This window comes from Littorina saxatilis, linkage group LG15 (assembly GCF_037325665.1).
Source record: "Littorina saxatilis isolate snail1 linkage group LG15, US_GU_Lsax_2.0, whole genome shotgun sequence".
Classification (NCBI taxonomy): domain Eukaryota; kingdom Metazoa; phylum Mollusca; class Gastropoda; order Littorinimorpha; family Littorinidae; genus Littorina; species Littorina saxatilis.
Genome location: NC_090259.1, coordinates 36821018 through 36844094, shown reverse-complemented (window position 1 = coordinate 36844094; position 23077 = coordinate 36821018). Strand labels below are relative to the sequence as shown.

The following is a 23077-nucleotide window of genomic DNA, read 5'->3' as shown; positions in this document are numbered from 1 at the left end:
GCGACAGGGAGGGAGAGCGAACTCCGCCCTGGTTGTTGATATAAGCTGCAACCGTGGTGTTGTCCGTCAGGACATGCACATGCTTGCCTTGCAGATGAGACAGAAAAGCCAGAAGGCCCCGAGAAACAGCTTCGAGTTCGAGCCTGTTGATGTGGGATTTCATTTGGACAGCGTCCCAGAGGCCTGAGGCCGTGTGCTGTTCCAAATGAGCACCCTATCCCACCATGGAGACATCTGTGCAAAGCTCTGCCCTGTAGGGCGGAAGAACAATCGGAACGCCCTGCAAATTCCATTCCGTCTGCAACCATTGCTTGGTTGTGCAACGAAATCCGTCCCGAAGGGTGACAGACACCTCCCAGCCTTGAGAGGCCGGATACTAAGCCGCTGCAAGAGCTGACTGAAAAGGACGTTTGAAAACTCGTCCCAGCGGTACAAGATTGGATATTGATTCCATTTGTCCTAACACGGACGCCAGAATCCTCACAGGGGCTCTGTGTTGCTTGTTCAGATTTCTGATTAAGCCTTGAAGTTTGTCCCAAGGATGGATGAGAAGATGAAAATACGCGTCTGAGAGATCGATGAAGGTGACCCACTCGCCCGGGCGAAGGGCGTCCCTGACCGTAGCTGGTGTTTCCATGGTAAAGCGTATGTCCCTTAGATAGGCGTTCAGGGAGGAAAGGTCCAGAACTGGGCGCCACCCCCCTGAGGCCTTGGGTACCACGAAAATCCGGTTGTAAAAGCCGGGGGAGGAATGATCTAATACTACCTCCACCGCTTGCTTCAGTAAAAGGGCCAGAATCTCGGCATCTATGACCATGACTGATTCCTTGTTGGCCGGAAAAGAAAAGTGAGGGAGAACTCTGGTAAGGGGAGCCTTGTCCTCTTTCCAGAGAAGCCGGAACCCCGATCTGACTATCCCTACGAACCAATTGTTGGGTACGTTCTGTATCCAAAATTCGATCGCCCGAGACGGACCGCCCACCATCACGGGGATGGAGGCTACAGGGATAATCAGATCGGGGGGGAATCATTGGGGGTTGGGCTTTTGCCCAGACCCCCGAGACTTGCCAAAGGAAGGCTTCTTATTGCCAGAAGAAGCACCCCTTCCACGACCTCGAGAGGAACCAGAGTTTTGCTTAAAGCTACCTTTAACCGCAGGGGCCATGTAGGTAGCAGAGCTGGATTGTTTGGTATGACTAACGGAGCGTTGAGTGCATCTGGCAAACTCCAAATCCTTTGCCTCCTGGGTCTCTTTGTGAAGAGCATCAAGAGCCAAAAGACCAAAGAGCGCATCCTCCGTGATGGGAGATGTGCGCAAAGAGTCAATAGTTCGCCGATCCTGCAGTCTGGACTCGGAGAGGAAGTTATCCCTTCGAGTAAAAACTGCATGAGCGTAGAGCCGTGCTGATGACGCCATTTGTTGCGCCGAAACTTTAGCCAAAGCAGACAAAAGAGCCGCCACATCCTGTTCGCTTGCATCTTGCCTGAACTCAAAAGGTTCCAGGGAAGAAGTAAGCGCCCGCGTCAAAGAACGCAGCAGCGTATCCGAGAGGGATGCAAGTTCCAGTGCAGATCTGCCTGTTTCCTCTAATCCCAGAAGAGAAGCTTCAGTGTAAGGAAAAGCTTTATCCTTCTTGAAATGCTCAAAACGCAGGAAGTCAACAGCTGGAGTCACCGGAAGTGGAGCCCGAGGCAGGGCAAAAGTTTGAATCAACCCGCGATTGGATTGTTTCAACACTAACTTCCTGTGTGTGGCATGGCGAAACACAGAAGCCTGCTGCTCTGTGGCCAGCCATGAATCCACTGAAGGAGGAACCGGTCCATGCGCCACCAGAAGTGGCACTGGTCGAAGAGGAATGTTACTACCCAGCGGTGGGTGAGTAGCCAAAACTTTCGCCATTTCATAAGCCACCAAGGGAGATTCTGAAAAACGAAACCCCGAGGCGACAGGTTGCGATGGTAAAAAATCGTCAACCGCTGATTTAGGAGGAGCAGAAGCGTCTACAGCTGCGACCACTCCCTCCGGAAAATACCGTGAGGTCACCTCTGCTGCAAGAGCAAGAGCCTGGATAAACCTTGCCGGTAAACGGAAAACTTCCTCATCCTGTTCGGAATTAGTACTTCCGTAAACAGACGAAGAGTCTTGCGCAAAAGCGCTTCCTTCCGGTAAGAAACCGCGTTCAGTACACTCAGTATTACTGGCAGCGGTAACCGGAACCGAGCGAGGTCGATCACCGGAAGTGACCGCCTCTCGAGACATCTGGCCAATGTCCTCTTCCGGTTCCGCAAGCGGACCGGAAGATGCCTGTGCTATCGACGAAGCGTTATGTAGAATACGCTTGCGACGCACCCCCAGTGGGGTGGCACAAGAAACGTCCGCAAGAAAGGAAGGTGTACCCGCTATTGGACGCTCTTGTAAGACACGATTGTCACCCACTGTCGCGGAACGACAGCTGACTTCCTGTGCCTGACCAGACATACCTTGAAGGTGAGGGACACCTGAAGCCAGTTCCGGAAACGAGCATGGCCACTCGTACCGACCGGAAGACGGAGACTCAACCGAGACGTCGGCCGACGTAACGGTAGCTGAAGGTGTACGCAATTTAGCCAAAGATTGCACACCACCAACTCTAGAAGGAAGAATGGACGTAACACGACTAGCCGCTCTCCTTTCCTCAGCAAAAATGTCTTTAAGCTGACCAGCAAAGGAATGAAAAATATCCATCATTTGCTCCTTGTCTAACGGAGCTTTGTCTGCCGGTTTAATGCTAAGTACAGGAGCGGCAGAATCAACAAGAGACTCAGCAGGAGGATCAATAACAACACTAAATGAAGTATCATTGATAGGGTCCGTGACATGAACAGTAGGATTGGCTTTCGTTTTCTTAGCTGACCGCTTAGAAGAAGAATCTGAACTCGCTGATGCAGACGCACGTTTCTTATGTTCTTTGTCAGACATGTTGACCGAAAAAGTTGTATCAAACAATTTCTACAACAGAAAACGCTAGCCACAATACGAAATAGAAAGGTCTCACCCGAACGTAGAGAAAACCAGGGAAAAACTCAGCTTCAAAAAAGCTGAAACGGCCACAAAAGGCCGGAGCGTGAACCAACACGTCTGAGCAGCTCAGGCGTTGGAAGAGAAGTGAATTGAAGATGGCGGCCGCGTGTCACGTGGCGATAAGGGGAGCCTACCCTGAGGTATCACATGGTCTAGTGACTGTTTGTGTGATTTTTCTTTAGGGGAGTGGCTTCCCTTGTGTTACCAGGGAAGCGTGTTCAACGTTTAAGCACTTAACGGAAGTAAATTGCTATTTATGAGATTTGGGGAAGTAATATGTAATTTAATGGGAGAGACATAAAGGTTAAACAAGCCAAAGGCAATAAGTACTGACATAAGATTTATTTTGGATTTTTGAGGTTCTAATCTAAAAAGGGGGGGGGGGGGGGGGGGTTCACTGTACCTTGTCCAATGGTTCTCTGATCTCTACCAGAATCTCCTGGGCTCTCATTGAGCGAGTCTTGTAGAAGTAATCCACCAGGGACTGCACCAGCCATGGCTCTTTGCCTGCATTTGAAAAAGTCAAGAAAATATAAAGACACTCGAACACACATTTTGCTCTTGTCAGACACTCCCTGCACACCCACCCTCCCCCATCCGTTCAGCCACACTCTCTTCCAATGACACTCTACCTCTATTAGCATGACACAGGTAATGATGTTATGATGTATATCATAAACGGGCACATTATTCCCTCCCTCTCTTTCATACTTACCCCTTCATTTGACAAATATCATGCCCCCCCCCTCTCTCTCTCTCTCTCTCTCTCTCTCTCACACACACAGATGACAGACACACAAGCACCCTCTTCTCTTACCTGATGAAAGATGCTCAAAAATAATTCCTCTTATCTCTTTCACCACAGAGAGATCAGATGACTCCAGCAGAGTGAAAGAATCCTCCACTTTGACGGTCTGACCGGAGTGGTCAGTGCTTCCATGGTGTCCACTGGCCATTGTGTGGCTAAGTCTCACACACTGTGACAGTAGCCAGGGGTCACTGTCTGTTATTACGCATCAACCATTAAAAAGATGTGATAAGTATATATATACGTATCTTACATAAATGAAAAACACTGAATTTGTGACATTTACTGATTTAGAGCGCTCTTCTCTTTGGGTCAACATTCACTTTTCAGACTTTCAGTTTCAGTCGTATTTTGACTAGATGTGCTGATTACGAAATTCTCTCTCTAGCCCTCTCTCACACACACACACGAATTGAATGGCATGTCTACACAGATGAAAGTCTTCAAAAGTGTATGCGTTGGAAAATGAAATGAATATATCTATTTCTTGCAGCTGAGAGTGAGAGCTCACAAAAAAACACATCGCTCAGATAGATTGTGACGCACACAATTACTGGAATATAGCAGACATGTCCAAAGCCGTTCATTTATCGAAGAGGAATGCAAATGAGCTGACTAGGTTTCGCATTTAATCGGACACTTGTACCGAGGACGAACCTGTGTCCAGTAGATGATGAAAACAAGTCACGAGATTCTCAGTCCTTCACCTCCGTCTCCATTATTTATCCTGTATCAGGGGACATTACTCCCAAAACTTAAAAAGATGTTCCTTCCGTACTTCGTGCTTTCGATTTCTCTTCTCGATTTCATTTTGTTTAGGTAAATGACATCGATAGATTTACTTTATTAAAAACTACTTCATGCGAGTAAACTTAAACACTACAATGCATAGGATACTTGTAGTACTTGTTCTGAGAAAGAAACAGGGCAATAGTAAAAAGTGGCCAGTCAGAAAAAAATGTTCCGGTATATTCCGTGTAAGCGATGAGCGTTTGAGCTATCAAGAGTGACGTCCCTTTAACAAAACATTTGGAACACGTGAAGATTTTTCACCAGCAGCCCTTTCACTTTCCTAGGCGGATTTAGCAATTTTTGTGTTTTACTGTGAAACGTGTTTCGCAGAAATGACATCAAAACAAAGAATCTTCACGTCCGACCCGGAATTCTGCGCAGACTGTGGGACAATCCTTCCCGTTCCTGGAGTGCAAAACACTGTCGTCTGCAAGAAATGTGGATTCAGTGTTCCGGTAGAAGGTCAGCCCACAATTTCTTTTTTTTTAAATTTCAACATTGTATTTTCATTTGACGCCAAAGTGTAGCATGTGTGCATAGTTATCAAGTTGACTGGTGTGTCAGAGCATCAATCCGTCAGGTAATCTCCCATCTTTGAGCATCTGGATAGGGAGGTGTTTGTACAACTCTACAAGAGTCTTGTCAGGCCAATCCTTGAATATGGGCATTCAGTATGGCAACCACAGCAGAAACTGCTGTGCAAGGAAATAGAGGACGTACAGAGAAGGGCTACCAAACTGATATCGGCTCTCAGTGAGAAAACTTACCCAGAACGACTTGCTGTACTCAAACTACCGAGTCTCGAACACAGGCGTCTCCGAGGTGACATGATCGACCTCTACAAGTATATGCATGGGATCTACGACACAGGCAACCCGAATTTCCAGCTGGCCGAAACCAAAGACACTAGGGGAAACAGCCTCAAGTTGTACAAACCATTTTGTAGGCTGAACGTTCGGAGCTGCTTCTTCGCAGAAAGGGTGATTCCTCACTGGAACAGTCTGCCAGAAACAGTTGTGACAGCACCATCGGTGAACAGTTTCAAAGGAAGGCTGGACAATTTCTGGGCAGACAGACCAGAGAAATTCTCGCCAACGTGCTACCAATAACCGCCCGCGCATGCCACCAACAAAAGTGTTATTGGAGTTCTATTCGACAGGATCGATGAACAGGCCTAAGGCCTTAAACATCGCAAGTTCAAGTTCAAGTTCAAGTTCATCTTCTCTAAAAATCTAAATGCAGTGAATCAGTTTGCTCAATTTCTTTCTATTCTACAGGGTGACACAAAAAAAACAGATCCCACCAAAAGTTTAATATTTTCTGAAATAATCAGCCGATTCTTTTATTTTTTCAGGTGAGCCAAGCTGAAATGATGTTCTAACAGCCCACCAAGTTTGAGCTTCAAGATGTCATGGACAACGGAGCATAAGACATTTATAGTCGAGGCCTATTTTCGGTCGAATTCTATCCACGCTGCTCAACTGGAATTCAAAAGACAGTTTGGACGTAGAGACTTTCCTGTTAAATCAGTTATCTATGGATGGAGGGATAAGTTCAGAGACCATGGGACTGTCAATAACCTCAATAGTAAAAACCCTAACAGGGGATCCCACTCTGGTCGACCTAAATCAGCAAGGACACCGAGGAATATTGATTCAGTCAGAGAGTCTGTTGTGCGCAGCCCGAGCAAATCTGTTCGCCGGCGAAAATAGGCCTCGACTATAAATGTCTTATGCTCCGTTGTCCATGACATCTTGAAGCTCAAACTTGGTGGGCTGTTAGAACATCATTTCAGCTTGGCTCACCTGAAAAAATAAAAGAATCGGCTGATTATTTCAGAAAATATTAAACTTTTGGTGGGATCTGTTTTTTTCGTGTCACCCTGTATTACTAATTCACTCATCACTCAGGACCCGCACACCCAGAAGAACATCGACAAGCTGGAGGCCGTCCAGAGACGAGCTGCCCGATTCGTCTGCAACCGCTACCACAACACATCAAGTGTCAGCCGGATGCTGGACTCCCTTGGGTGGCAGTCTCTGGAGGAGCGCAGGAAGCTTGCCCGCCTATCTATGCTCTACAAGATCACGAACAGCATCGTCCACTGTCTGGGCATCAAGTCGAAGCTGGCCCCCTTACCACCACGCCAGCGAAGAGGCCATTGCCAGCAGTTCGGCCTCATCACCTGCCGCACTCAGTATCGGAGTGCCGCTTTTCTACCCAGCACAGTGAAGGACTGGAACTCTCTACCAGCAGCTGTCATCGAGGCCCGCACTGTCGACACCTTTGTGTCGCGCGCCTCGCACTAAACCAGCAGCCACTGTGACTCATGTCCCCTCCCCCCCATACTCCCCAACCTGTGAATTTTAATGGACTTTTGGATGCTGGAAACGCTGCTTTATTGGACTTGCGCAACATCCCATCAAGTGCCGAAATAATCACTACTGTTGATTGTGGGCAGTAATGGAAAGACAAGACAAATACAAGATGCAATGTATGCAGCCTTCATGCACATTTCTTATGTTTTTGGTGATGTTGTATAACATGTGACTTTATGATTTCCCAGGTAATCTTGAACTTTTGCGTGTTGAATTCATAGCTCAGAATCCAGTGACATTCTTTACTTATTTTTGATACAAGTCCATGTAAGCAAGCCAAAGAACATTTGTCGTGAAATTAATTGACGGATTGAGCTCCAAACTTAAGCATAATTAATTAATTTGGTTGTTCAATCGACACAAATGCACTGAAAATGGCGTACGTTTGTCAACCATGGGACATCATTTACACGAAAGAGTTGTCTCTCTTGTCCGATCATACGGATAATTCCTTCTTTGACCCATGTAAACGAAATGCATTCGTACAGTTCATCGGAGTTCATTCCGTAACTTCAAAGGGATCTAAAATGACTTGTTATGATTACAAGTGCAGGTTCTACAAATTTGGATACTTAAATGCCTCTGAATTATGAGCTATGAATTTAACACGCTAAAGTTCAAGATTACCATTTCCCACATAATACACCTAGAATGGGAAATCCTAAGTATGTTAATATTATTATTTTGTAGTTGCTGTACACTACAATTCAATTGTAGTTTTTAACAATAGCTACTGTGCATTTTGTTCAGCTTTCTTTGGCATTGAGAGGGTGTCCACCACAGTGTTCAACAAACCAAAAAGCAAATCAGAACTCTTGCGGGACCGGGACACCACCCTTGATATGCCAACAGGACCCAAGGTAAGTCTCACCCTAACCACTCGTGCACAATTCCGGCATTTGCTGTGAAATTAAGAAAGAAAGTGTGTGTGTCTGAATGGGGAGGGGGGTGGGGGCTTGAAGCCAAATTTTTGTGTCTGTCTTCTGTTTTTATTTGGAATCTTGGATAAATACTACTGGAAGCAGGTTATGGTGTTGTGCCATTTTGTAATTACTTTTGTTTTTGTCTTCTGATTCATGCAGTATCTTTAATGAATGCCAGTGGAAGCAGCTTATCATGATTCATTCTGCCATTTTGTAATCAATCAAATTTATTGATGAGTACAACTATAAATCTGTGTAATTAAATTTGAAAAAAATGTTGTGTGAATTAAGCCAACACCATCCAGACCTGCATGGGAACCCATACCTATTTTGTACGCATGATTGTCTAGAATATCTAGAATATGATCAGTAAAGTCAGTGAAAACAAGAGGCGAAGCCTTCAAGGCTCACGTAAGAAATCGACAAACAGTAACACAAACTCAATCACTCCGTCACACATACACACACACACACACACACACACACACACACACACACACACACACACACACACACACACACGGTAAGCATAGGTGAAACTGTGCAAGAAAGCGAGACCCTGGATCTGCCAAGTAGTCTCGGCCCGCTCACAATAACAATGACCGAGACGTTCAGTAATTCCTTTGCGTGACGTCTAACCCTCTTACGTCATAATGTGACGTCTTCAAATTGTTTCTATCACACACGTCAAACACTTTTGACCGAGACTGACGTAATCCATAGACTCGGAAATGTTAAAGTTTCTATCACACACACACACACACACGCACGCACGCACGCACGCACGCACGCACGCACGCACAGACAGACAAAGTTTATCATCGCATAGGCTACACTTACGTGAGCCAAAAATACGACAAGGTAAATTCCTGGACTACTTGTCTTCACAAGCGCATCCCGAAGCTGATACGGTGTTTTGACACATTCTTTCAGTCCATGAACGTAGAAGAAGGACTCTTTCACAACCTATACAAACCCGACAAAGTTATTTCTGAACATCATCTATTAACGGCTTGCTTACTAAACTGTGTTGACAGGTTGATCGTAAGTGCAAGAAGTGTGGCCATGAGGGAATGACGTACACCACACAACAGACCCGTTCAGCGGATGAAGGGCAGACCGTCTTTTACTGCTGCATCAACTGCAAGTGAGTCATTGTTTGTCCTTTCATCCTTGTTGTACTCAAGTGGTGATGGCTATGGCGGGAACGCCTGGTGGCTGTGGCAATAGGTCTGTGGGTAATGTGCTGGTTTTACATCCAATTCGTCGTGGGTTTGACCCTGCGTTTGGCGAGGGATTTATTCCCCAACATTGTGCAGACTCTCCTCAGTGTTTAAACACCCTGTGAGAACATGTGCGCACAATAAAGATCCCAAGTTCACAGTAAGTCCCACAAATGCATGCAGGTAACAGGAAAAAATAACAAACTGCGTAGCGCCATACATTCTGTACAGCAGCTTACTTCCCTGAGTGTACACATTTTGGGAAACAGTTACAGAACCATACTGTTTTGTTTATCTTATGTCTAGGTCTTGTGAGATTCATGTTTAAACTCTCAGTATCTGACCCTTTTGTCACAGCGATAATAGTTTTCTATCTGAATCTTTGAAAGTGATACATGTAATTGCCGAACAAACTCATCATGATATCTTTATGCCTTCTGATTTCAGAGATATATAGAAATTGAAAACTTTGATGATAACATCATGCATTTTTATGATTTCAGGGCTATGGAGATTGAGAACTCATAGTGGAGCATTATCCAGCATTGTCTTCCTTGTCAACATTTGATTAACCACAATGACGGACCTGTGCAGACTGCGAGCAGTGCTGTTCAGACATCGCCGTGAAATGAACTGATTTAGAGGGGGAAAACAGCGGGGAACAAATACTCTCTGTTCATTCTTGTCGCTTGTGTGTGTGACTGAAATCGATGTGCATTCTGGACTGTGCAGGGAACCCCCAAACTGGGAACACCACTGTGAGATGGAGAAACAAAAAGGAAAGAAAGAAATCTCTCTGTGGCCATTTATGTCACCATTTGTTTGACTGCCACAAGAAATGTTGTTCAGGGAATCACCCAACCGGGAAACCCGCAGTGTACCGTGGAAACAGACTGTGTGAAACCTGCTTTGTGTGATAGAAGCAACCGTTGTTCTTGTCAGGGAGGTCGCGATGGACTGTCCCTGTATGACCTTGACATGGGATCAGCTCGTTACTCCCCCTTAGGCTTAGGCTTAGGCTTAGGGTTAGTAACAAGCCGGGGGAGTAACGATACGGGGGGAGTAACAAGATATGGAACGCAACCATGGTTCGCGCGGTCGGAATTGCGAAACTCGAGGGCCTGCCTATTCATACTGCGTGACGTCCAACAGTGAAGGGGTATGTCTGTGTAGTCTCTCGGGCTTTCAAGGCTTAGAGAAACCATTCCAGTGTTACCCGAAGGGTCCGTTCCTGCGAGTTGCGTGTGCTTCGAATTATGACTGCACCAGGCGGTATCCAAACACCTCTCACTGCATTCACTTGGGGGTATTGCCTGTTGTGACGGGATGCCTGTGTCTACATGACACCTGGGTTGCGTGGAGTGAGAGGGAGTGCATTGCTGTCACACGCCTAACCCAGAAACCCTGCGAGGAAGATGCAGATTGCAGGAGTGTGTCGGGAACCGCTCGTTGTGTCTTTCAAGTGGATAATCTGAACCAGTCAAACTCTAAACGATGCATACATGACAATGTTCACATAAGCGTAGCTTCATCTAAGACAACGACAGCCTCCACATTATCTGAAGCAGTGCTCACACTAATGTCTGTGTCGTTTACTGCCAGTCACGCGACAAGAAGAGTGGTAAACAATAATCAAGCAACAACAGCAGCAACAACAACAACAGCAACAACAACAACAGCAGCAACAACAACAGCAGCAACAACAACAGCAACAACAACAGCAACAACAACAGCAACAACAACAACAGCAGCAACAACAACAGCAACAACAACAGCAGCAACAGCAACAACAGGAGGTACCGCCACGCAGGCAAGCAGCAAAACAAGCAACAAAGAAAACAGGGGTTATCGCATCCTGAACTCGGGTCAAAATGAGTTCGGCTCATTCTCTCCCTGACCGGACGCTACAGTCCTACGCGAATCTATCAAAACAAAAATACAGAGTTATCTCCCATAATTATGGTTTTCGCGAGCACTGATCTAAATTTGAGATCAGTGTTCGCGAGACGAAAATGATTGCAGATTGGCCGACTTCGACAGTGATCTCCGTTCTGTTCTTCACAGTTATGATAAAGACATCGTTCTAAGGTCAAAAGAAGTCGAAATTTTGGGACTGCTGCCGGAAGGAGACCGTAATAATTTATATGGTTTCATCACTGTCAACTCCTTATAGAAAAAATCGTCTGCTCCAGTGAGTGCCGAAACTAAACGGTTGATTATCACGTGAAACTTTTGCCATGTTTAGAGTTGTTTGCACAGTAAATACAGCCGCGAAAAAGAGCTCGCTTAAAACTGTCTTACATATCAATTCCTGTGTAATTTAAAAATTACAAAACACCATGAAAAATCATTATCGACGATCGCGAATCTGCTTATATCAATAATACATTATACGGGTTAGGTTGCCAGACAAGGAAACTCAAAGCATCCTGTCAGGGAGAGAATGAGCCGAACTCAATTTGACCTGAGTTCAGGATGGGGCTATCGTTGCTGGAGTTGTCCTGCTGTCTTTGCTATAATGATTGCGGGCCTTGTCACAGCTTTCATCATTTCCACTCGACGCAGGATCCCTGATGGCTCACGGGTAGAAGAAACGTTAGGCAATGTAGTGCAGGACTCCAGAAGAAGTCGGCTTCTAGAATCACCAACACTACCTCCACCACCAGCTGTGGATATGCAGAACTCGACGACCCATGCAGGTGCCTCAGAACCCAGTGATGCAACGTCGATGAGTGGTTTTGAGGACCAGTCAACTTCAGACTTTTCCACAACCCAGAGTGAAATAATCTTGACATGACTTTCGAGGAACAGCCGCAGAGCATGGTGAAAAGTCATAACCAAATCGCAGAAATGGAGGCTACAACTTAAAAACGTACACACACACACACACACACACACACGTACGCACGCACGTACACACACACGCACGCACGTACACACACACACACACACACATACACCACCACCACAAACGACAACAATAATGTCAACAACAACAACAACAACAACCACAACAAACAAACAAAACAACAACTACACGACAAAATAATGAGACCCCCCGCGCGGGTTAGGGGGAAGAATTTACCCGATGCTCCCCAGCATGTCGTAAGAGGCGACTAACGGATTCTGTTTCTCCTTTTACCCTTGTTAAGAGTTTCTTGTTCCAGTAATAAAGTCTGTTTAACAAAGAAAAGCTTTCTTCAGTCTCTGGTGACGAAAAGACACCTTTCAAATACATGATGCTCTTTGAGGGTTAAACCCTCCTCCGAAAACGGCGTATGGCTGCCTAAATGGCGGGGTAAAAAAACGGTCATACACGTAAAATTCCACTCGTGCAAAAAACACGAGTGTACGTGGGAGTTTCAGCCCACGAACGCAGAAGAAGAAGAAGAAGAAGAAGAAGAGGGTTAAACCTGATTATCACAGAACAAAACGTATGTAATGTGACGAAAACAACGCCACTGTTGACTCCAACGTTGAATAAACTGCACACTTTGACAAATCATCATTAAAAACATGAATTGCTAAATAAAACCACACCAAATCATTTACATGCTTCTATGACCACCATGGACAACAAAATGAAACGGCTGTTAAGAAGCCAGAACTTTAACAAAACGCCTGGTAATGTCACATAATCAAGTGCAGTCGTAAATGTTACTAGTAAGTTATACTGATTTTGTTCGGCTTTGCATGTGGCCATTTCAGTCTAGCAACATTAGGTCTCTGTTAGTTTTGACGTCACGAGGCCTCTGTCAGTTCTGACGTCATCGTCTTCAGCTAGCTTTTTTAACTCATGCTTTTCAAGAAGTCGTATCAGAAAGAGTCAGTAATCCATGTAGAGGGTCAGGATCAATATGCTCGTGACGATGGCTAAAACGACAGCAAACAACAGCAGGAAGAAACGGTCAAACAGCATATAGCCAGACCTTGCCACGTCAGTTCAGAATTCTCAGGATGGCCCCCGAGCTGGTGTGACGTGTGACCCGCGGGTCCCCTCGTCATTCCATGCATTTATCGTAACTATTGCTGTACTGTCCCTTGTAGCCATATTGTCCTACGTACTGTCCCAGTCCGCCGTACTTTCCTCCTCCCGGCCTCAGCAAAACGAGCGGCGGCAGATTCGCCGTACCTTTCGCCTCCCTCGTAACGGTACTGCTCAGCTCTTTCGCTCATGTTGTCGTCATAGTATTCCGTTTTGCTCAACGGCAAAATCGTTATTTCCTTCTCCTGCGGTGCGACCTGGTTCTTGGGGATTCTGACGTCATTGGAGGTTGCCATGACGTCATTGTTTTCTGCGCTCTTCCTATGTCGAAATGTGCATGCATGTAGAGGCTTGAGGACAGTTGTGGCGAAGCGACGGAGGAGGCGGGGGATGGGTTTGTTGCCGGGTGTGTGGTACAGGTGCAACACCCAGGTCGCGAGGAGAGTTGCAAGGACCCCCAAGCACAGCACGGATTCCAGATACTGACTTCTGCAAGTACATGTACCATGCAACACTCACATTACGGCAAGAATGTCAACATTTATATTCAAAATGTGCATTCCGAAAGGCAAAAAAAGCGATACAAGAAAATAAAGCAACATTCCAAAAGGCTATATTATCCTTGTGTAATAAAAGTTCCATCAATCAATCTCACACACACACACACACACACACACACACACACACACAAACGCCCTCCACCTTCTCTGCCCTAACACCATCATCACCACCACCACCATCAACAATATCACTCACGCAGTATTATTCCCTCGGTCCACCTTCTCTGCCCTAACACCATCATCACCACCACCACCATCAACAATATCACCGTCTCACGCAGTATTATTCCCTCGGACAGGGGGAGCAGGTTGTCAGTGACCCTACCACTATCTCCACCACGACCACCAACACCATCACCACCACCACAATCAACAATATCACTCACGCAGCATAGATATTCCCTCGGACACTGGGGGCAGGTTGTCAGTGACCCTACTGTAGTATTGCGTGGTTACAAAGTAGTAGGCCGAAGTGGGCGTACTTCGACCTATCCAACACCTACCACTATCTCCACCACCACCACCAAACACCACCACCATCAACAATATGACTCACGCAGTATAGATAATTCCCTCGGACACTGGGGGCAGGTTGTCGGTGACCCAGGTCATGAAGACGACGTAGGACAGCAGAACGGTCAGAGAGAACCCCATCTTCTCCCCGGACTTGATGGGCAGAGCGAACACAGCGCACATCAAGATGGATGTTAACACCATGGGCAGGACCTGATAACACAATTTCACACATGTGTATGCGAATGACAGTTTTATTAACGGATTTGTAAAGAATCAAGCCAAGGTGCAATCTTATACGTAGTCCGGACCGAGCCCAAAGGCTAATCAGTGGTAAACATGAAAAAATTCGTTCAACAATGCGGTCGCCAGGGAACCGCCTGAACTTTTTTGAAAGGCACAAAAAAATCTATTTAGCGGTTTTTGAGATATTCTTTTTACACACACACACACACACACACACACACACACACACACACACACTGATACACACACATACACCACCACCACCACCACCACCACCAACAACAATTACAACAACATCAACAACAACAACAACAACAACTTGACGTAGCGTAAAGCAACACTGCAACCAGTCAGTCCAGAATCACGAAGCATGCACCCAGTAATACCGACCAGATTCTGTCCGTAGAAAGGCCAGCGTCGTCTGAAGGTTAGTAGAACCTGAGCTGGCGGTAGACCTGCAGGGTACCGTCTTAGTCTGGAACCACTATGTCATCCTGTCCCATCCGGGAGTTGACCAAGTCAAACTCGCCGTTCGCCGTGTACAGTCGCGAGGATTCGATGATACTGTGACATCACATATGTAACTATTTGTATTGTAAATACAATGAAATAGACGAACTCCGGACGTCAAACTGAGACCCACCACCACCGCTGACCGACGAACGCTGCTATGTCTTTCTAGTTTCTGCATGTCCGGTCTTGTTTCTGTTGTGAAAGAGTGAGTACTCTTGCATTGAGGCACACTTTCCGCACGTGATCCTTGTCCACGTGTTCCAGACACAACCCTCGCTAGTGACTGGCCTATAATGTCACGTGGGAAAGTTTGCCTCAATAAAAGCAATAGTTTTCACTCTTTCACAAGCCATACAAACATGAAGGAGTTATTTCCGAACATCGTCTATTGAGGGAGAGTTTATGCTTTCACTTGAAACTTCACAGTCATTAAACGGGGGGATTGACGCTTTCTCAAAGCCAATTGCAAACCCGACGGAGCGCAGCAACAGAGGGCTTCAACTAGGCTTTGATAGGGCATGTTATTGGAATTTAATCTTTCACTGAACACATTGATGCACACGAATGCAAGAAGAGAATTTATTTTGGGTAATCTTTTCATATGTCGTGCCGAATTCACGGCATTGCCGAATTCGCATAATCAGCAACATTTTTGTCCATTCGTGTAATCGGCAAAACGCTGTCAATTTTGCGAAAATGCGTAAAGGCTTCTAAAAGTTAACCATTTTGCGAAATCGGCAGCCAGTCCGTAATTTCTTGTGTCACCTAAACATTGCGTTTGCATTGCTTTACGGCTCCCTAATATTGTTTTGTATGGTCTGTGTCCAATTTATCTAAAAATAAATGCACTAAACCTACACATTTTGCCATAACTTGTCATAACTTATAGATTATTGTGATAATTCTTCATTTTGCATTTAGCTGTCTACGTGTGGTGATACCAAAGGCTTTTGAGAACTGTACAACCCAAGACTGGCTGCAAAGTTTAGGACTGAGCAAGTTTAAGAGGCGTTTACGCATTTTGGGCAAAAAGATTTCGCGAAATGGGCAGCGTTTTACCGTTTACGCAAAATTTGCCGGTATCAAGCGAATTTCCTGCCCCTTGAAATATATATATGTTACAGTACATCCTCAAAACCAGGAAATTTGCGAAATCCCTAAAAATTTCAGGAAATTTGTGAATTTCCTGTTTCACTCAGGGATTTCACAAATTTCCTAAAAATTCTAGGAAATTTGCGAATTTCCTGATTTCAAGGGGCAGGAAATTCGCAAATTTACTGAAACACATTTGTAACACATTTTTGTTTTTACAATTTTCAGATTTTTAATGACCAAAGTCATTAATTAATTTTTAAGCCACCATGCTGAAATGCAATACCGAAGTCCGGCCTTCGTCGAAGATTGCTTGGCCAAAATTGCAATCAATTTGATTGAAAAATGAGGGTGTGACAGTGCCGCCTCAACTTTTACAAAAAGCCGGATATGACGTCATCAAAGACATTTATCGAAAAAAAGAAAAAAACATCCGGGGATATCATTCCCAGGAACTCTCATGTCAAATTTCACAAGGAACTTAGTCGATAAATATCGACAGGGGGCGGACAAATGGTTTACATGTGAAATGTGTGTATATGGGTGTGGTTCTGAAACAAACAAACAAACAAACAAACCATGTGAACCCCCCCACCCCCCCTCCCACCGCTCGCGGGCTGAACGACTGACGTCACATGTCGCTTCGGTCTTTTCCAGAAGAACACCGCGTGTACATAATACACAATTCGATCGCGTAGCACTGCCAATGCACATTTTCGCAACGAAAACCGTGCTACTGTTTCTTGTGTGTTAAATCTGAAAGCAATATAAGTGAACGAACAATTGAAAACTGATATCACGTTACTAAACTCCCAAAAGTAATAAATTACTTCTGACTGCGGTACACAATACATTTTCAAAGCAATTTTTATTATTTTCAAGACATAAAAAATACAACGGAAGAAAAATGCAAGCAATAACAATTTTTTTTAAAGTACAGACTAAATACTGAAGCTCTCTATTTCTCTTTAGTATGTTGGATTCAGGTGTACTTACTCACAGTTGCAGACAGATACAGATTCAAACACGTGTCGAGCGTAAAACAAAAAGTGAAACTAGAGAATAACATGAACCTGAAAACTTTTAAAATATTTGTACCCAGCACCAAGAGAGTCGCGTAAGGCGAAAATACAATATTTAGTCAAGTAGCTGTCGAACTCACAGAATGAAACTGAACGCAATGCCATTTTTCAGCAAGACCGTATACTCGTAGCATCGTCAGTCCACCGCTCATGGCAAAGGCAGTGAAATTGACAAGAAGAGCGGGGCAGTAGTTGCGCTAAGAAGGATAGCACGCTTTTCTGTACCTCTCTTTGTTTTAACTTTCTGAGCGTGTTTTTAATCCAAACATATCTTCTTCTTCTTCTTCTGCGTTCGTGGGCTGAAACTCCCACGTACACGTGTTTTTTGCACGAGTGGAATTTTACGTGTATGACCGTTTTTACCCCGCCATTTAGGCAGCCATACGCCGTTTTCGGAGGAAATCCAAACATATCATATCTATATGTTTTTGGAATCAGGAACCGACAAGGAATAAGATGAAAGTGTTTTTAAATTGATTTGGACAATTTAATTTTGATAATAATTTTTATATATTTAATTTTCAGAGCTTGTTTTTTAATCCGAATATAACATATTTATATGTTTTTGGAATCAGCAAATGATGGAGAATAAGATAAACGTAAATTTGGATCGTTTTATAAATTTTTATTTTTTTTTACAATTTTCAGATTTTTAATGACCAAAGTCATTTATTAATTTTTAAGCCACCAAGCTGAAATGCAATACCAAAGTCCGGGCTTTGTCGAAGATTACTTGACCAAAATTTCAACCAATTTGGTTGAAAAATGAGGGCGTGACAGTGCCGCCTCAACTTTCACGAAAAGCCGGATATGACGTCATCAAAGACATTTATCAAAAAAATGAAAAAAACGTTCGGGGATTTCATACCCAGGAACTCTCATGTCAAATTTCATAAAGATCGGTCCAGTAGTTTAGTCTGAATCGCTCTACACACACACACAGACAGACAGACAGACAGACACACGCACATACACCACGACCCTCGTTTCGATTCCCCCTCGATGTTAAAATATTTAGTCAAAACTTGACTAAATATAAAAATGTAATACAAAGTGTGTGAGTTCTACATAAGACAGGAGAATTTACATAGCAACAGAAAACATGCTTGTAAATCACTGAGCACCAACAGTTAAAAATCACTATCGCTCACCTCATGCAGACTGAAATGCAAACCTGCACACATACATACACACAAACAAGGGGGGAGCATCCGTGGACTGGCACTAATGATATGATCAACTGCATATGTAGCTAACTTTGCCCGTCTCACCCCTTGTTAATGTTAGTGTCACTGGTACGCAACCTGTTCTTCATGCTCTACTCTTTCCACCCGCGCTGCACTTTGTCCATCATTGACATTGTCCTCAGCTTGTGGTGGACTCGGATTAAAAAAAAAAGCAGGACAGCATTTTCGAAAACATCTTCTTGCACTTTCAAAGAAATGTCAAATGCATAAACTGTGTCATAAAAAAGCACAGGCACTGTATCATTGATTTTGCACTGTTGCAGAAAGTCCTTGTCATCAGCTTTCATTTTGGCAGAGCAAGCGACACCCACAGTCCGACGAAAAATGTCCTGCATGTCAAGGAACATTTGCACAATGTTGTCTTTGACAAATGTCAGTCCTCCTCGGTTAAGCACCGTTGTCATGTCAGTTGAAGAATCACAATCACTTTCTGACAGCTCACTGAACCTCAGTGCTTCTAAACAGCGCAGTTTCTCGTATCTGTATGCACCTTTTTTGAGGCCCCAAACTTTCTTTTTTAGTTTCTTCACCACACTCCCAGCAACATACCTGATCACATCCTTCCTCACACACTGGCACCGGTCGGTCATTCGCGTTGTCTTCCTGTTTGCACCCATAGGTTGCTTCGACCAGCCTTTCAAACATCCTGAGGCAAATGGAAGCTGATGCATGAGTCGACTTGGTGACCTCTGTAATGCTTGCATGGCTTGCGTAGTACAATGAGTGAGCCTTTTCCTTGGCCGCGTTCCGGAACTTCCCTCGTAGACCAAGGCATGACTCAAACACCTGAAGTTTGTCCCGAAGAACAGCACCTGTCAAACAGACCACAAAGTCTTACACTTGAACACATACAATAGAACCACCTTTGTATTACCTCAAACAATCTGAGAAAGCGGGTCTTTAAAAGGAGGCAGTCTTAAAATGAAGGAAAATTTACAGAAGTTATGCACAGACAAACTGACAAAATAAGGTCTTAAAAGGGAGGGATTATCAAATTGGGGGGGGGGGGGGGGTGGTCCACTGTATATATATATATACAATAATAGATTTTTATTAGTCCATATCTTGGGATAATTCCCTGCCTCGTATAACTTTAAAAGAAAGGCAAACACACACACCATTGTATCCAAAAAGAACACTTGCACATTGACAAGTCTGGAATGTGTACGCGAATGATCAACAATAATTACACGTATGCCATACAGGGAGCACTGCTTACTTGTCATGTATATATGACAGCTTATTCTCAGCGTAACTGAATAACTTGAAATTTAAACCTGAAATTGTTTTACATTATAAGCAAAAGTGAAAACACTACTCCAACAAAATTGTATTCATTCATACAGTGTTTCCCTAAACACTTACAGTCCAAGGTTTTAACATGGCTTCACAGATCAGCTGACAGGCATTCATTTTCTGCAATCTCACTGCACACCTCTTCCAAAAGTGGAACTGTCACCTGTTGACATTTAAAAACACATGTAAATGTACACACAGTGACACAATAAAAAATCATGCGTAATGAGAATTATCCAAAAATATTATATGATGCACTGGTGTCAAATGTGTTATGGTATTATATGTTATCACAGAATCTAAGTCTTGAAAAATACACATGTTCACACAAAAATATGGCAAATACCACATGAGACTGAAATATACACAAATCTGCAGTAACTTGACTGAGAAATCACAAGCGGGTGTAGTTGTAGGCATCACAATCACAAGACAAACAAATTCTGCCTTTATGTTTAATATTTTTCAACAATAAATGTTGCAAATGTAACGAATAACTTCTCACCTTTTGTGAAATAATACTTTGAACTTGACACACTTCTGACTGTACAGGGGTTTTCATCAACAACAAAAGTGGTGCTTGCTTCCTGAAACAAAATTATTCAATGATGAAAAGAACTGAATGTGGCAGTGTTCAAAGTGATATTCAAACTTGTATACAACTATCAGTACCTATACTGTAAAACGAGAAGGCTATTGGCATGCTCGTCAATCAGTATGTGTCATTCAGTGTTTTGTGCTGTAACAATGAAATGCAATCAATGCAAGTTCTTGTAGTCTAGAAATAAATACAACAATAATTTCAATTGAAACCACAAACTAGTCAAATAAACTGTGTAAATAGTTGGACAAAGAGATGCTTATTAACCCAGGGAAATAACAGGATTTCTTAGCAAAACTTTCCCAACCCAATTACCTGATTCAGTCCGGCTTTTCTGCTTTTAACACTTACTTTCAGTTTCACTAGAATATATCACAACTACAAGAATAACAATGGAACAGGAATGAGATTTTGTTTTGTTTTTGTAAACTACATCAGGATTTAACTAGTTTGGAAGCTCTGCTTACATACAAAATACAGACAGTGACGTTCAATCGTGGTGGCTGATCAGTGCACTGACTGAGACGGACGATTCGATTTGATCGCTTCACCACGCCTTTCCAACTATGTGCTCCCATACAGTTTTGGTAGATACATGCTTGTGCAAGTATGTTATTAGTATTACCAATATGAATCTTATTTTCCTTTCGATGGTCAGTTTTACTCACCTCTGTAACGGCAGTCACCTCTGCGAATGCTGTCGAAGAATCTAACCGAAAGTAAACATTCTGGGAATCTACGCGCATCGGCCTTGACGCAAGTTCAATACTGAGCCAATGAGCGCGGCGCGGCGAAGTTGGCGATCCAGTCTATCTCTGTTGAGGCCTTGCAAGGTTTTGACGGCAACAATAATTATTGTAGTTCTCTAAGACTTTATTTCTGTTTGATTTGTAATATGTTGGGAAAACATATTTATCAATTGATCAACAAAATAAAACATAATAAAAAACGACACAACGTACGTACATTGTTAAAATTATTATTGGCCAACGTTGAACATTTAACGAAGGCCTCAATCTTCCCGCACCGTAGACCAGATTAGTAGGTGCTTGATTTTGGTATTTTGATTTTACATAACATTAAACCTTTCTTGGGGTTCATGGTCATGGCAACAGCCATAATAATATTATATCATGTATAATATTACATTTCAGCATATTTGAATTACATGTCATCATACCAAACTGTCATACATTTTTATTCCCACATCATTCTGATTGATCACAACCAAACCTACTATCAGTGGACACATCCAAATGTAAGCGCCTGTTCTTGACAACTTTTAATCGATCTAAAAATAGCAACTTGCTGGGTCCTTTGCCGCCAACAGACACTGTTTGGCCTGTAGGTAAAATGTACAATGTATTTTCTGACTTGTGCACAAAAGCTTTTTTTCTTTTTTCTTTTTTTTAACATAACAATGTTTAATGTCACTGTATGTTTAAAAGACCATGGTCATATTTGTAAAAAAAATGTTAAATTAGAAAATAAATAACATTTTGGTTCATGATTTTTCCTACACCTGTGCTGAAAATAAGAAATAAAAATGTCGGTATATAAGTCACTCAAATACAGCTAGGTATGAATGGCTCGGTTTGAGTTTGTTGCAGTTGACCCTGCACAATGCGACGTATCATGTTTTTGTTGAACAATTTCACAACTTCCTGTGTTACACAAACTCAGTGATAACCAATTTTGCCTTCACCCCTCCCATAGGGTGACGGATTTCACAACTTCCTGTGTACACAAACTGATGACGTATTTCACAACAAAATGGCGCTGCCCATGGTCAACCTCTAAACTATCCGTATAGAATGGGGGCGTCCTCGCCCCCATAATAAAGATCGGTCTAGTAGTTTGGTCTGAATCGCTCTACACACACACACACACACACACACATACACCACGACCCTCGTCTCTAAAACATTTAGTCAAAACTTGACTAAATGTAAAAAGGCACTTACAACTGATAGTAAGACGTTGACAGACATGGCTTGTGATTCGATGTCCTGAAAGAATATTGTCCATCATGCAATGTACGTCAACATTATCCATTGTAAAACTTCGGATAAAGAAAATGTTTGATACAAGAAATGACTAGCTCATGTGTGGATAAATGCATGGCTTTGTATAAGGTCATTGCACAAAGAGAGAGAGAGAGAGAGAGAGAGAGAGAGAGAGAGAGAGAGAGAGAGAGAGAGAGAGAGAGAGAGAGAGAGAGAGAGAGAGAAATCAAATCAAATCAAATGAAATTTTATTTTTCGAGGGTTGTGGCATAAGCAATACAACGAGCTTTTTTTTCAACCAGCCCTCGCCTAGAGAGGGGACTAATCTAATCACATATTTACACGGATATTTAACGTAGAAAAAAAGGTAGAGAAAAACAACAACATATGAATATTTACACATTACATATTATACACAAATATAAAGCGTCGTATATGTAACGTAGTGAAAACAATGCTGAATACACATGCCTGAGTAAATGTGTTATTAAAGCTTTGAGTGTTTTTGTGTGGATATAATGAACACAGATGCTTTGGACAAATGAAAATATAACCAAACGAAGCCTTCCATCACTGTGATTTTTCGTAATTTAACATTAAATACAGTGAGAGGTGTTTTTTGAAAATATTGAGACTCATTGGGACTCTCACAAATTCCGGGAGAGAATTCCACAGAACGCTACCAGAATAGGCTAAGCTTGATTTGAAGAGATCTATCCTTGGAATTGGGACGTTAAACTTTCGGTTTGGT

General features: G+C 43.4%; 2 protein-coding genes and 1 long non-coding RNA gene across 6 annotated transcripts in view; 1 reads left to right on the top strand and 2 right to left on the bottom strand.

Moving 5' to 3' along the window:
• The window catches only part of LOC138949227 (hamartin-like), a 55075-nt gene extending 50454 nt beyond the window's left edge, over positions 1–4621 (bottom strand). For 2 of the 3 annotated variants that reach the window (XM_070320994.1, XM_070320996.1), the window contains exons 1-3: positions 4527–4621; positions 3879–4064; positions 3465–3568 (exon numbers count right to left, since the gene is read on the bottom strand). In XM_070320994.1, coding sequence (XP_070177095.1) covers positions 3465–3568; positions 3879–4017 — 243 coding nt within the window. In that variant the 5' untranslated portion in view covers positions 4018–4064; positions 4527–4621. The remainder of the gene's footprint in view (positions 1–3464; positions 3569–3878; positions 4065–4526) is intronic. The other variant, XM_070320995.1, reaches the window with a different exon arrangement.
• Positions 4622–4883: 262 nt separating this feature from the next.
• LOC138949224 (DNA-directed RNA polymerase I subunit RPA12-like) lies at positions 4884–9853 on the top strand. The gene is made up of 4 exons (XM_070320993.1): positions 4884–5123; positions 7790–7899; positions 9000–9109; positions 9689–9853. The coding sequence occupies exons 1-4, from the start codon at positions 4994–4996 to the stop codon at positions 9711–9713; spliced, it is 375 nt and encodes a 124-aa protein (XP_070177094.1). The 5' UTR covers positions 4884–4993; the 3' UTR covers positions 9714–9853.
• Positions 9854–17594: 7741 nt separating this feature from the next.
• LOC138949223 (uncharacterized) lies at positions 17595–22150 on the bottom strand. 2 transcript variants are annotated; one of them, XR_011450201.1, is made up of 4 exons: positions 20989–22150; positions 20225–20306; positions 19789–19882; positions 17595–19235 (listed from the first exon to the last, which is right to left on the bottom strand). It is a non-coding gene; the product is annotated as an uncharacterized lncRNA (long non-coding RNA). The 2 variants fall into 2 exon arrangements; XR_011450200.1 differs by having other exon boundaries at positions 20225–22146.
• Between the last annotated feature and the right edge of the window lie 927 nt (positions 22151–23077).

Excerpts from the sequence above, each read along its gene's own strand:
- LOC138949224 (XM_070320993.1), top strand. The coding sequence starts at position 4,994 with ATGACATCAAAACAAAGAATCTTCACGTCCGACCCGGAATTCTGCGCA. Across the intron at positions 7,900-8,999 it reads ATATGCCAACAGGACCCAAG|GTTGATCGTAAGTGCAAGAA; the intron begins GTAAGTCTCACC and ends CTGTGTTGACAG. Across the intron at positions 9,110-9,688 it reads TACTGCTGCATCAACTGCAA|GGCTATGGAGATTGAGAACT; the intron begins GTGAGTCATTGT and ends TTATGATTTCAG.